This window comes from Peromyscus californicus, unplaced genomic scaffold (assembly GCF_007827085.1).
Source record: "Peromyscus californicus insignis strain IS unplaced genomic scaffold, ASM782708v3 Scaffold_18__1_contigs__length_77618521, whole genome shotgun sequence".
Classification (NCBI taxonomy): domain Eukaryota; kingdom Metazoa; phylum Chordata; class Mammalia; order Rodentia; family Cricetidae; genus Peromyscus; species Peromyscus californicus.
This window is the reverse complement of record NW_026294480.1, coordinates 57,157,913-57,172,773: the sequence shown is the minus strand read 5'-3', so window position 1 is coordinate 57,172,773 and position 14,861 is coordinate 57,157,913. Positions and strand designations below refer to the sequence as shown.

The window sequence follows — 14,861 nt, the reverse complement described above, 5'->3', positions numbered from 1 at the left end:
TCAGTAAGGCCAGGAGAAGCAGTAGGCTGCGCTAAGAGACTACTCATGGGACCCAGAATAAAAGCCCCACTGTGTGCAGCTCCAGTGACGACTCAACCACTGAGCACTTGCTAATCCTGCAGAGACCCTCGTTCAGTTCCCAGCACCCACTTGGCAACTTCAAACCATCCGTAACTCCAGTTCCAGAAAACTCAACACCTTCCTCTGGCCTGCGCAGGCACCGGGAATGCACGTGTACATACATACATGCAGTCAACACACACATATTGAAATCATTAAAACAGTGACAAGTGGATCAAGTCCTCCTCATCCCTCTCCTGTATGAACTGCCATGAGATGCCCTCATCCCTCCTTGGAACAGAATGTCCTTAGGATCAGATAGCCAAGCTTGATACCAAGTGGAGCCAATTTGGTAGCATCCTCACCTGGCCCCTCCTCAGCATCATGTCCGTTTTCTACAGAAACCTTGGTCTTAGGCTGGACCTTTGAGGAGCCCAGACAGCTAGGTTTTCCCGTGCACCCAAGTCCTATGGACATACTGATGAAGTTGATGTAGCTAGGACTATTATAGGCATCCTTTAACTCTAAAAGTGCTACAGATTGTCACCAAATAATTCATATTGGCCTAAGTTAAAGAACACACGTTTGATGGAAACACTCTATAGTAAGTATGCATTTGTACTTATTTTACATACAGAGGTTAAGTTGTGGGAGGTATGCTAGCAAGGTCATTAGTATGGCCAAACTGAAGAACAGACTGAGATGGGACTTTTTAAATTCTGGAATTTTGTGAATATATTGCCTGTTTTAAACATTCCTAGTATTACGTGGGCCATTTACAATCAATGTAAGAAAAATATTTGAAACTGTAAATTAATGATAGAATTATTGCTCGTGATTGTCTTATCAGCTTTCCCAGACTAAGTCAGAATTAGTAAACAATGATGAGAACTGATACCTTTTGTAACTTTCTCAGGTTACAGAAGGTAGTGTTTGTTGTGAACAAAATTGAATGTACCAGAAAATACAAAGAATTAAAATTATCCATATTTAGATTATGAAGGGTTTAAAAATCACTGTTGTATGTCTGGTTTTTTTTTTTTTTCTGAATAATAGATTCACTTGTTTGGTATAAAGCCAGCAGTGACTGAATTTCCAAATGCAGTTTCTTTACAAAAATAAGAGTTGATGACTGCATCCCACTTGTATCCCACCTTGAGGTCAGGGATTCATGGTGTTTTCCCTTCATCTTTACCCCAGTCTCTGGAGGAAACATTCTATCTACCAGAAAAGGAAGCCAAAGATCTGAGAATGTCACATGCACACCGCTCACAGCCAAGAATCCAATTCCAAAGCCAGATCTCCACGCCCTTGCATTCCCATGTGCAGCGCCATGCTGCTCCTGCCATCAGTCTGGGTTTTAAGCAGGTCCAGAACCCTTCTAGCTATGCTGTTCCACATGTCCATCAAAAGACAGAACTGGGAAAGTCAGCATTTTGTCTCAAGAAAAAGACAAAGGCCAGTGTGAGGCTGGAGCCGGAGGAAGCGGGTGTGTTCACTCCATCCCTGGAGGAGCAGCATCTGCCGGGAGACGGCTGTGACCCTCAGGAACCAAAGTTAGCAAACTGCATGAGGAGCGGGCAAGCGTTTGAGTCGATTCTTCAGCTTAGGAAAGTGCACATTTCTTGGAGCTTGCATGTTTTACCTTTGAACTGACGAATCTTTTCTGGAAAAAAAAAAAAAAAAACAGGATAACATTACCTTAGTTAGGGTTTCTATTGCTATGATGAAACACCATAACTAAAAACAACTTGAGGAGGAAAAGGTTTATTTGCTTTACATATCCTGAATCACAGTCTATTAGAGAGATGCCAAGGCAAGAACTCCAAATCCAGCAGGAACCTGGAGGCAGGAGCTGATGCAGAAGCCATGGAGGGGTGCTGCTCACTGGCTTGCTTCCCATGGCTTGCTCAGCTTGCTTTCTTATAGAACCCAGGACCACCAGCCTTGGGGTGGCCCCACCCACAATGGGCTGAGCCCTCCTTCATCACTAATTAAGAAAATGCTCTACAGGCCTGCCTACGACCAGATCTTATGGAGGCATTTTCTCAGTTGAGGTTCCCTCCCCTCAGATGAGTCCAGCTTGTGTCAAGTTGACACAAAAATTAACCAGCACACACATTCAAGACCAACAGCTGATGTCCTTAAATGTGGTTGACTGTGTTCCCCACACCATTCATTTCATCCACAGCAGCTTTAGAAATGGCTGTTGTTTTCTTCCCTAGTTTAGAATGGGCGCATTGGGGCAATGAGCTTCTAGAACCTGCTAAGACCACAGAGCTGGAGCCAAGGCGAGGCTCACAACAGCCCTAACCACTTCCTCACACTGCCTCCTTGCCTCCTTAGTCTTCCCTCGGACTTTGTGTGTATACACTTTCACTGGAACGACCATGTCGAAAGTTGCAGGACCTTGTGTGAGGAGGCTAATGTCCTGCAACGTAGATGTCTTGAGCGCTCATCGTTCCTACTCCTGCTTGAAACAACGCTGCTTCAGCTGCCGGAATGAGACAGTTAGGTGCTCAGCCCCAGGTGGAATGGCCTCCGTGGGAACAATGGCAGATGCCTCTCCCCTTTGTCCTTCAGTGGCTGTCGTTACAGGAGAGTTACAAAGCTACTAACTTACCAGTGTTTTCAAAGAGTGTTCCCTGAACACAGTGGACAATTTTTTTTTTTTGGGGGGGGGGTGATTTTCTGTAATGGGCTCAGCTGGCAAAGCAACAGCCTGTGTACCACTGTTCTTTCTACCCAGAGAGAACATTTTCACAACCACCAAGTTGATGGAGTTTGCCAATAGGAGCAAGTAGCTTTGGGAGGGAGAAAATCCTTGCTCAGTTGTGGAGAAGCGTTCTGAGCTGTGGAAGGTGGCTGAGCACTCATGCCGCACCCTACCTGTCCACAGCCACACAGAAACAGCCCCGCTCTTCGTGCAAACGCTAAAACTGGTGAGTACTGACTGGTTGACTTCACCAAGGCAGATGCTGCAGAGGTACACACAAGCCCCTTCCACGGCTCCATGTTCTGTTTGGCCACAACCAACCCCCACCAGACTGCTGCTGAATTCAGGGAGTAACCCCCACCCCGCCACTGAAGGGAGAAGGGATTTCTGTGGGTTTGCGGCAAACTAACTCACCGGCTGATTCTGGGAATCCTGCATGCGCCAGCTCCTCGTAGAGCTGCTTGGCAGAGTCAGGTTGTGTCATCAGAGCCCCGTGCAGCCGGATGAGCAGAGCCCTGTAGCCGGATGAGCAGAGCCCCGTGCAGCCAGATGAGCAGAGCCCTGTAGCCGGATGAGCAGAGCCCCTGTAGCCGTGCTCACAGAAGCTCTGGTTACCTGTATAAGGAGAAGAGGCCCGGGGGGAAGCATTGTGCACTGGTACCTCTTTCTGACACTTTTCTAAGTGACTGCTGCCGTCCATTCATTCCTCCTCCGAGTGACGGGAGGACGCTCTTGCCATTCCTCACTGTGTCCTGCTATTCCTCCCTTCGGAGACAGGACAGCCCGGCCTGCTCCTTCTGTTCTGGGACACACCTCAGCGCACACAGGGTAGGGGTGGGGAGTTATAGGGCACTGAATGGCTTTGATGCCTGCCTGGGGGTAACAGACAATTCCCACAAGATATGAGGTCTTCTAGCAGGTCAGGCTCAAAGTACATGTTTTCGCCGGGCATCTTGTGCAAATGCAGATTTTTTTTTCCCCGTCGATAGGTTTGAATGACAGTACACAGTATGACAAGTTCCCTGGTGCTCTGTAAATCACTGGGCTGCAAGCCTGTGCCATACAGCCACTCCAATTCAGCACGTCTGTAACTCAAGTCAGGATTATTCATCCTGTAAATCCCTGAGACCTAACCTCTGAGGTGTTAGGAAAAGTGTTGGCATCAGAAGACAACCTGTTGTCACTTGGGACAGTTCACCATCGTAAACACACAATAGACTCCCTGGGACAGATGCCACAGAAGGAGCCTAGGATCTTGGCAGGAACAATGTGCTCCTCAAAAAAACTAATTTTTTTTTTCCGATACAAACAACATGTATTATTGTTGTATTGTCAAAGAATTGAAGAACAACATGTATTATTGTTTCTTCAATACCAACAACATGTACCAACATTCTTCATTCAAAATTCCACAAACTTCCCGGTGCCAGTTGCCTGGAGAATTAAAATATGACTGGTTGTGAATGTTAATGCCACGCTAGTGAGATCATACGTGTGTGTGGCTTACAGATGATGTCCTCCCAGAACCCTTCCCCAACCTGGTAAACCTTCCCCAGGAGGTAAAGGGAATCCTCCTGAGCAGAAATCTTCAAGAGTGAGCTTTTCTAGGGCAGCCCTTTGTTTCTAAGGCCTTCCATCTAGGACAACCTGCAGATTCTTCTGGAAAGCCAGACTGATACTCCACGGGCATGCCAGGGATTGTATCCTTGCTTCTTTGGTTCCCACTCAATTGTGAAGCCTTCGTTTCTTTTTTAGGCCAAAGCAGTCAGCCTTTGCAAGCACAGCTGACCGCAGGTTCTCGGGAGTTTAACTTTCTGCTAAATTCCCAACCTCCTTTGCAGACTTAGCCGAGCTGACTTCCATTGCAGTGATACCTGGACTCTGCCTATTGTGGGCTCTGGGCACTTACTTGAAGTGTTGAAGGGCTGCTGTTCCCAACTCTGAATGACTTCCTGTCCATGTCCTCTGGTCCGCACTCACCTGACCACTGTTCCTCGATGACTCTGATCTGGTCCTCCGTAAAGCTCCAAAAGCAGGCCAGCCTCTGCCAGTCCTTAGCCTTCAGATGTCTGTAGGCCAGGTTCCAGAGGAGTGTGCAGATGCGCCTGGTCTCCAGACTGTGGTCCTGCTTGAAGGTCAGTGTCGAGCTTGCTACTGAGTCCTGGATGTTCTCGTGGTACTCCTAAATGAAAACTCACTGTAGCCGGGTATTTGCAGCGTGCTCCCTTGCTACCCGACGTCATGAGTAATTGGTAAAGCAGTAGCTGAGTCTTGTTCATCTGTAATAGACCATCTTTTTTCATCCAAGTTGGACAGAAATGTCTGAATAAAAAGCATGAGGACTGTATCTGAAGCAGCTAATGTGAGTGATTCTGCAGTGTTGTGTCTGGGTTGCTGACCGGTATTTGTCCACTTCCAAAAACAACAGAGGGGACATGTTGGCAAGTGAAACATCACAACCAACAGCTTTAGTGGTCTGACTCTCAACACTGAGTCCTCTTTATTCTTTGGTGTATTGGATTTTCTCATTGACACCTCAGTGGAGTTCAGATTGGATACATCCTTAATAAAACCTCATAGCTTTTCTTTCTGCTCTCTCCTGAGCATGAGGAGACACTGGAGGCTTAACTCAGGGTAGGGGAAGGGAGGGGAGGGGGGGGGGAGGGGAGGATAGGGTAGGGGAGTGTAAGATAGGGTAGGGTAAGGCAGAGCAGGGCAGGGTAATGTAGGGTAGGGCAGGGTAGGGTAAGGTAGGGTAGGGTAGGGTAGTGTAGGGCAGGGCAGGGCAGGGCCGGGTAGGGTAGGGTAGAGTAAGGTAGGGAGTAGGGGACAGGGTAGTGGACAGAACGAAGTGGCAGTGGTTTCATCTGAAACTACAGCAGCCATGCTAAGCCCAACAGCACTGTGCCTAGACTGCTCTCTTGGGTTTGTTTTGTTTTTGTTTGGTTTTTGTTTGGTTTTTTGCCTTTCTAAGCTGCTTTCTGCCTCCTTGGTGGGATCTGCCACAGTCTTTCCTAATCAACCTCTCAAAAACATTAGAGGGAAGAGTCTCGGAGGAAAAAGCAAGTGTCGTGCTTCCTAGAACTACACCACACAGGCCATTAGGACTGCAGAAGATTACAGCTCTGTTGAGGGAATGGAAGGCATGACTCACCAAAAGGTTTAGTTAAGACGCCCTATCTCCCTCCTTTTTTATGTAGAATGACTTCTATTTTAGTCTTCCATTTAAATGAAAGTGAATCTTAATGAAAGATACTCTAAAAACAAGATGGGAGTTCATGCCAGGGAAGGAAATGGGCTAAGGGTATGGGACCCTGCCTTCCAAGAGTTTTGAGAACTTAGGAGGCCTGTACTCAGCCCTCACCACCTCCAAACAGCTCTGCACAGCCCTGGGGATCTCAGCCAAGGAGCAGGGCTAGGCTTTCTGCTGGTGTTGGGCCTTGGGTGCAGACACTGGGATAGCAACGGGAGGCATGTGTGAGCACTCACAACTGTTCACAAGACTAAACTGCAGTCTTCTCCAGTTACACTCTGTCTCTACCGACATGGTGCCATGTTTCCAGGAATCCTAAGAGTTGAAATGGGAGCACCAACAAAGTGCACCTTTTCTCCCCATTCCTCCTCATCAAACGACCTACCCAGTGAGATCAAAACATCAGAAAGCATGAGGAGAGAAGAACATGAGCATCCGTCTTCACTCTGTGCATTTTTATTTCTCAGAGAATCTTGCAGTCTTTGCATTTTAGCATTTGGGGCAGGGTGGACACTCACGCTTCTATAGGCAGGGGCAGGGGACTCGGAACACCCAGGTTTTTTCTAACAGGGAAAGCATTGGGACTGACCTAGTTGCTGGAGCACCAGAAGTGTGGAGAGTAAAAAGCATAAAACAGGTCTAGCAAGATGGTTCAGCTACTAAAACTGATCGTCGCACAAACGTGACAACTTGACTTTGATCCCCGGAACCTATTTTACAAAGCTGGGTGCTCTGGTGCTCATCTGTAACCCCAGGACTTCTACGGTGAGGTGAGAGGAAAAGAGAATCACTTAAGCTGTCAGGAGTAGTCTACAGTACCCAAGCCCAACAGAAACAACAGCAGAAACCATGCCTCAAAGTGAACAGCCAGCACCAACTCTCGAAAGTCGTGCTCTCTGTCCCTCTTTCCACACACACACACATGCATACACCACAATAATAATAAATACATACAATTGCAAATAGTGAAAGGCAGATTTAAGAAGCATCCTTTGCCTTTGAACCATTGAATTTAATGATGGATGATGGTTAAATATGTACGTGTGTGTGTGTGTGTGTATATATATATATATATATATATATATATATATGACACAATATATAGGTAATTTAAATAGGATATGCATATAGTTAAATATGTATGTATATAGACACAATATAGAGATAATTTAAATGGGATGTACATATGGTTAAATATGTATGTGTATATATAGACACAATATATAGGTAATTTAGATGTGATGTACATAAATATAACATATGTAAGTAGATATAAAAGAAAAGTTCAAATTATCTCTGAACTTTTTATTGGTAATTATTTTGTACTAAATCAGGATATAAACTTGTTTGATTAATGAGAAAAATTATTTAATATAATAACTGCATTTGGTAAACTTTAAAAAGAGAAAGAGAAATTAATGCTATTTATTTAAAAACAAGTTTTCCCAGCACCACAAACCTCAGGACTCCAGCTACCAGGGTTCTCAATGTACTATTCCCGTGGTCTCCCTTCAGCTGTATTTTTTTTTTTTTTTTTAGAAAAGAAGGGTTCATTTGGTGCAAAAGGTATTTGTTCTCATCTAGCCAAAATAATATAGACTGCTAACAGTCATTAAAAATAGACGGATTGAACAACTTGATTTTCCAAAGCGAGTGTAGCAAAACCACTTAAGGAACAAGAGAAAGGCAATCTGAGTCTTCAGTAACATAAAGATGATTAAGAAAATGAACAGAAGGATAAAGAAGCAAGAAGACCAAAAAAAGGAACAATAAAAATAAGTCAGAGGAGGAGGAGGAAGATTAAACAGACTTCTCCTTGTATATGAGAAACTGTTCTTTTATAGGCGAAACAGACTTTCTTGTCCGACATGCAAGAGCAGTTGCGAAGAAGCTGTGTAGCCATTGACAGACTCCATACACAGTCTTGGGGTGCACAGCTATGTGGATCATCATGGATCACACATACGACAGTGGCTAAACTGGCCTAGGTGTGTGGCCTGTGTAAGAGTGCTCAGCAGTGTTGACACAATGATCACATTGCCTAATGGCACATGTCTCAAGTTTCCTTGCCATTGATTAATATATGACTGTATATCCAGACTACTAAGCTCACTTCTGAGGGGGACGTAGACAGTAAAGAGTCTTGCTTTATGGATTTAAAGAAGACTATCGCGGGATTGGCCAATGACAGCAATCCACGTTTGTAACCTCTCTGCAACAGACATCCGAGCTGTGTGGACAGGTATGCTGGCATGACACATTGGCCCAGGAGAAGCCATGCACCCAGGAGGGAAACCGGGAAACAGCAGAGGTCTAGAAGTTGGGATTGGTGTCCTGTGTCTGAGCACCTTGCCCGAGGGCACAGACCTGAATCTTGAAGGGAAGGACAGTCTACCAAGATGTGTGGCTGGCAGACCATCAGAGGAAAGAAAGATAAAGATAAAAACTGGCCTAGAGATAAGATGTGTGTCTTCAAAGATTGTAATTGTCCCAGAATACTCGAGTGCCAGGAAGTCAGCACAGGACTATGGCAAAACCGTCAGAGTCAGGAGAGCGCAAAGTACTTCCCCTGTGTACCACTCATTGGAGCTTCTGTGACAGGTCATGGCCAGAGACCAGGAGACAGAGGTCACAGCGGAGTCGGTCGGCAGGGGCTGGCATGCTAGGCCAGCAACGCTGCCATGGATGAGGCTGCCTGGCCCATATTCTCAGGTCTGACTGCCAACGTCCACAAAGGAAGAGGAGGGGAAGAGGCGCTGTCCATCCCATGAATAGAGACAGCACTGGGAAAGTCATCATTGTACTGAGCAAGGTTCATGACAGCAGGGGGGTAAACAGAAGAATTATACAGACCCTCCATTCTCCATTCAGAAATAGTGGTTGCCAAAAGAGCCCCTGATTTGGCTGGAACTGGCTTTTCTTACCTCTCTCTGGTCATAATACCTCTCGGCTTTAATGAGCATATCCACGATGAGGCTGTGGTGGCTCCTGGCAGCCACGGCCAGGGCAGTCTTTCCTCACTAAATTAAAAAGAGGGTGTGGGAGTGATATTGCCTGTTAGATGGGAGCTCCAGCTTCTCAACAGAGACCTGCACCCAGATCCCCATTCTGCCAGACCTTAGTTACCAGGGTCTCTGCAGTTACAGCCAGGTGTCCTGGTGAGCAGTGAACGTGATGGTGCATGTAAAGCCCTTATGATGAGTGCCACCCCTAACATTTCCTGGCCTCCCTCGAGGTCAGGGATGAGACCTACATTTCACCCAATGGTATGTAAGTGCAAAGGCACATTCTTTTCCTGGGAAAGATTTTCGAAGAGAGGAAAGATGACATTCTCCTTTCATTCCTCCATTTCCCAAGGGGAAGGCTGACAGGACATCAAGAATCTGGGCAGCCACTTCAGATCAGGAAGTAGAATCCTCCTTTTAGGGAAGATGATGTAATGAGACAGTATAGGGCTGGATCTGAGAACAATGCCAATAATGACAAAATGATGCACAGTGTAGGATTCAGCTCACGGGCTCCCAGCTAGGAGTTTTGTCTTTTATAACATACTGCCTCTAACCAAGGTTGAAGTATTCCAATTTTAACCAAATTGGATGAGTAAGAAAGGACCGATCTGGATGTAACTTGGGACAAATGCTACCTGAAGCCCGTGTCTCATCACGGTGGCTGTCTCACCAGCCAGAGGGCATCTCTTGGCAACCTGTGCCCCTTGGTTTTGTGAAGTACACAATTTCTATTTCTGCATCTATACATGTTTTCCTGACAAAGGAGGATAGTTTATATTTGCTTTTCTCTTCAGTGCATGTGTGTGTGCCCATGTACATATATGAGTGTTCATGCAGAAGCCTGAAGACAACCTTAGTGTTATCTTTAGAAACACGTAGCACCTCCTTTGAGACAGGGTCTCTTATTGGCCTGGGGTTTACCCATTAGACTAGGCTGGCTGGTCAGCAAGACCCGGGGATGTTCCTGTCTCTGTCTCTCCACACTGGGCTTATAAATGGCGTGGCACCATGCCCAGCATTGGCATTTTTACATGGATACTAGTGATGAGAGTCAGATCCTCAAGCATTCAAGACAAGCACTCTATTTACCAAACTGATGCCCCAGGCCCCTTATCTGCATTTCAAATGACCTATGACATATTCTAAATTATCTTTGACTCTAAAGATAGTTTAAAGTAATGGTCAGAAATAACTCCAGAAAAAAATTGCAATTTAGAAAACTGTGTTTCTAACCGTAAAGATGCAGAAACCTCTCTCAATAGCTCTTACATGTCTGGATAGCAACAACAAGTACAGTTCCCACCAACACAAATGATATGCTGTTTAGTGCAGGCGCTAAGACCCAGCTGAGCTGGGAAGTCGGGACTGAAAGTACCCAGCCTGTGAGCAGAAGAGCTGGTAATGAAATTAGGAAGAATTGCATTTTGCAGGCATTTAGCAAGTCTCTAATTGCATACTGTCTGCATTCTGCCTTGTAGAGCCATTTGAATCACCATAATTAGCCTATTTTGGGAAGGCAGTATTCTAAAAGTCAGAATTTTCAAGCTGGAGAAACTTCCTTAAGGATCAGCACACTGGAGTGGAGGTACCATCTGCTCTTGACAACGAGGCAGACAGAGGCCAAGAGCTTTGTGATCCCCAAGTTAGAGTTACATCAAGCCTTTCTCATCTCCTTTTTCAGTCTCTCTCTCTCTCTCTCTCTCTCTCTCTCTCTCTCTCTCTCTCTCTCTCTCTCTCTCTCTCTCTCTCTCTCTCTCTCAGCATCTCACTATGCAAGCCTGACTAGCCTGGAACTCTGGCACTGGAATTTACTATGTAGACCAGGCTGACCACAAACTCCCAGACACCCATCTGCCTCTTACTCCAGAGTGCTGAGATCAAAGGCCTGTGTCACCATGCCCAACTACCCATCCAGACTTGAACACAGCCGGAGAAGGCCTGTGTCACCATGCCCAACTACCCATCCAGACTTTAACACAGCCGGAGAAAGACTTACTTTTGGGAGCAGGTAGAAAGGGTAGCGCTTATCCATTAGTTGAATGTATACTAGTGCCTGCCATGGGCCAGACCCTCAGAATGAAGAAGCAAAGGAGAAGGGTGGGGGGGGGGGGATTGCATCCTCGGGCTAGCAACCCCAAGCTTTGGGTTACAAACAAGCAAAGGAGAGTGATGGTACTGACCTCGACAACTGGTCCAGCCAGTCCACTAGCACCAGGCGCCCCACAAGAATTCCTACAGAGCCTCTACCCAGCAAACTGCCTTGGAGGAATTAAGTGTGAAGAGAGACACAGAGCAAGTTACTCTGAAAAGAATGAATGGGAAAACACCAGGGCTGAATGTTAATGAAGTCAACCAGCCACATCTGGGGACTAAGTGGCATTCCACCCAAGTCTAGGCCCTAGGGTAGGTGGTCACGTTTCCTACACTTTTCTATGTTTACCACATTGCCCACCGCTTGTGTGACTTTTATGATTTAAAAAAAAAAAAAAAGTAAAATAACACCATGACCTCAGATCACACATATGCAGAACTCATGACTTGGAGCTAGAGAACCAGTGAGGCACTGAACTGAGGGCCGAGAAGGTAAAAACCAGAAAAGACAATGGCAGGTTTGGGGTTGTTGATTTAGCTCAGTGGTGGAGCAAGGGTAAGGCCCTGGATTCCACCCCCAGGACTGAAAGGGGCATATTGTGTATCATAAAGACATTCTGGTGCTCTGTGCTATAAAAAGGAATTGGCATGCACATGTTACTAGTTTAGCAAGCACACACTGTTAATAGTTTGTTTGTTCTGAACCAACTCTCTTCCAGGAAAAACCAACTTGATTCAGGCTTTGTGTGTGTGTGTGTGTGTGTGTGTGCTTTAATATGTATATTTTGTGGTTTCTTCAAGACAGGGTTTCTCTGTAGTCCTTGGCCATTCTGGAACTCATTCTGTAGACCAGGCTGGCCTCGAACTCAGAGATCCACCTGACCCTGCCTGCCAAGTGCTAGGATTAAAGGCGTGCACCACCACTGCCCCACTATAATATATATTCTTAAATGCATATGTAGAACTTTTTACGAATAGAGGGATGAGTCCATTTCTTTAATGATGTGATCCTTTGTAGCCTGAACACATACCAGGGCCGGTCCAAAACCCAACTAGCTGGATAACACAAACTGGACTCAATGGGGAAAGAAAAGGAGGAGGAGGAAGAGGAAGAAGAAGAAGAAGAAGAAGAAGAAGAAGAAGAAGAAGAAGAAGAAGAAGAAGAAGAAGAAAGGAAGGAAAGAGGAGGAGGAGGAAGAAATCTAGAAATTGGGTGGGCAGGGATGGGAGGGCAGAGATGGTGACAAGGAGAGCATTTGGGAAAGTAAAAAATGTTCAAAAGACAGTGTGTGGAATATTCCTTTACACAGTGTGAATATATACCGCTGTGATTGGTTTAATAAAGAAGCTGACTGGCCAATAGCTGGACAGGATAAGGTTAGGCAGGAGAACCAGGCTAAGAACACTGGGAAGAAGGGCAGAGTCAGAGGAGTTGCCAGCCAGACATGGACAGGAAACAAGAGGTGCAAGATGAAAGAAAGTTAATGCTACATGGCAGAATGTAGATTAATATAAATGGATTAATTTAAAATGTAAGAGTGAGCCAGTAACAAGCCTGAGCTATTGGCTGAACATTTATAATTAACATTAAGCCTCTTTGTGGTTATTGGGGTATAGGCTGACAGGACAGAAAAGTCCACCTTCAACATTGCATGAAATTCTCAAAAAATTAATAAAATATTGCAAAAATAGCATTTAAATTTAAATAAAGGGATATCATAAAAAAAATTGAGATGTGGGGCTGGGGAGATGGTTTCATTAGTAAAGTGCTTGCCATTGAAGCACCAATGTAAAAAGGCTTGCCCATATAATCCCAGGGCTGGGGGGATAGGAACAGTGGATCCCTGGGACTTTCTGGTCAACCAGTCTAGCTAAATTGCAAGCTCCAGTTTCAATGAGAGCTCTTGTCTTTAAAAAATAGGGTAGAGCGCTGTCCTGACATTGACCACTGGCCTCCAGGCCTCCATGTGCTACAAACACACACACACACACACACACACACACACACACACACACACGATAATCTAGGTGTTTTCCTGCCTATGAAGATGCATCCCATACCCATCTCTCAGAAGGAAGTCTGGTGTTCCTGTTTCCATGGCAGCCAATAGGGAGGTCTCCGCTGCCATCTCAGGAAACAGGGAGCACAGAGCAGTTACCATGTCAGTGACTTTCAGGTCACAGCCGGCCTTCAGCAGTGTCTCCACCAACTCCACATTTCCAAGATCAGCAGCCACGTGCAGAGGAGTCTGTTGCCTCTGCCATGAGAGATGTGCAATTGTTGTGGAAGCACAGTCAGGAGAGCACGCCATGCAGGCTTTCAGGGGAAGAGGGGCACCCTTATGTGGACACAGGCGGCAGTTGTTGCAGCAGCAGAGGAAGTTACACTTAGGTCACAGGCCGCCCAAATACCCAGAAATGAGCTCAAACTGGAGTACGGGATGTCTAGAGGCTAGATAAAAGCCAGCATTCCTCAGGAACTGGTGAAACAGGTTCCATCTGTCAAAGGGAGTGACCTCCCTTATCTCTGGCAGAAGGGACGCATGGCTACCTGTGGGGCTTATCAGCTTATCAAAGCCCATGCTGGCCTCCAGGATTCCTCAGGATCACAAGTACCTGTTATACCTGTCCTGGCCCTTCCCACCCCCGCCCCCAGTTGTCCTTGTTCTAATGCACACGGTTTGTGGCCCTCACTCCTGCTGTCTCTCTCCATTGCTGTCTCTCTCCATTGCTGTCTCTCTCCATTGCTGTCTCTCTCCATTGCTGTCTCTCTCCGCCTCCCTTGCTCTCCCCCGTTCTCTCCCTGTGCTCCGGTCTCTGTCTCCTGCTCTTCTCTCCGGCTATCTCCACTCTTCTCCCCCCACCATGCTCTCTCATGCTCTCTAATAGATAGCGCTTGCCAGGTCCAGTCTGCTTTCTTCCCTCTCTGCTCTGGACTCTTCCAGATGCCTCTGGATGTTCTCTCTCTCTTATTCACAATAAAACCCTTCCCCAAGTCATGGAGTGGTCACATCAGCAGTGTCTTTACTGTGCCCCCTCTCATAGAGTTACATGTCTGGTAATGAGACATTATATAAACTACATAGAAATATATAGGAATATCTGGCAACTATTAAATCCACTTCAGAGCTAGGTGTGTGGTCATGGAACTGTAGTCCCAGCCTCATGGGAGGCTAGGGAAGGAGGACTCCTTAAGCCCAGGAGTTTGAGACCCATCTGAGAAGCGTAATGAGACCTTGTCTCAAAAAATTTTTTTTCAGCACATGGTACATAGAGTTGACAAATTCATAATGACAGGAAGGATGGCGGTTTCCAGGGGCTGGGGAGTGGGAAAGGGGAAGTTCTGTGATGTTACGGAACTGTACACTTAAAAATAATTCAAATGATAACTGATGTCACGCATTTTATTGTAATAAAATGGCTTCGAAGATTTATATAAAGGAAAAACTACTGATAACATATTAAAAGGTAAAGAGATGGCTCAGTAGTTAAGAACACTAGCTATTTTTCCAGAGGACCTGGGTTCAACTCCCAGCACCCACATGGCAGCTCATAGCAGTCATAACTCCAATTCCAGAAGGTCCAACACCCTCACATAGACATACATGCAGGCAAAACACCAATGCACATAAAATAAAAAAATAATAATAATAAAAAGCTTTAGGAGACAAAGGCATTATATCTGGCTAAGCTTAATCTATAAACACATAGAAAAAGAGAAAGGAATTCATTG

General features: G+C 45.8%; 1 protein-coding gene across 1 annotated transcript in view; it reads right to left on the bottom strand.

Annotated features, from left to right (window-relative positions):
• Window positions 1-644: 644 nt before the first annotated feature.
• The window catches only part of Ankdd1b (ankyrin repeat and death domain containing 1B), a 59,157-nt gene continuing 44,940 nt past the window's right edge, over window positions 645-14,861 (bottom strand). Inside the window, 6 exon segments of the mRNA XM_052743522.1 lie at window positions 645-1,697; window positions 1,699-1,726; window positions 3,191-3,391; window positions 4,757-4,958; window positions 8,954-9,049; window positions 13,288-13,386. Of these exon segments, the coding sequence (XP_052599482.1) occupies window positions 1,667-1,697; window positions 1,699-1,726; window positions 3,191-3,391; window positions 4,757-4,958; window positions 8,954-9,049; window positions 13,288-13,386 (657 nt within the window). The 3' untranslated portion in view covers window positions 645-1,666.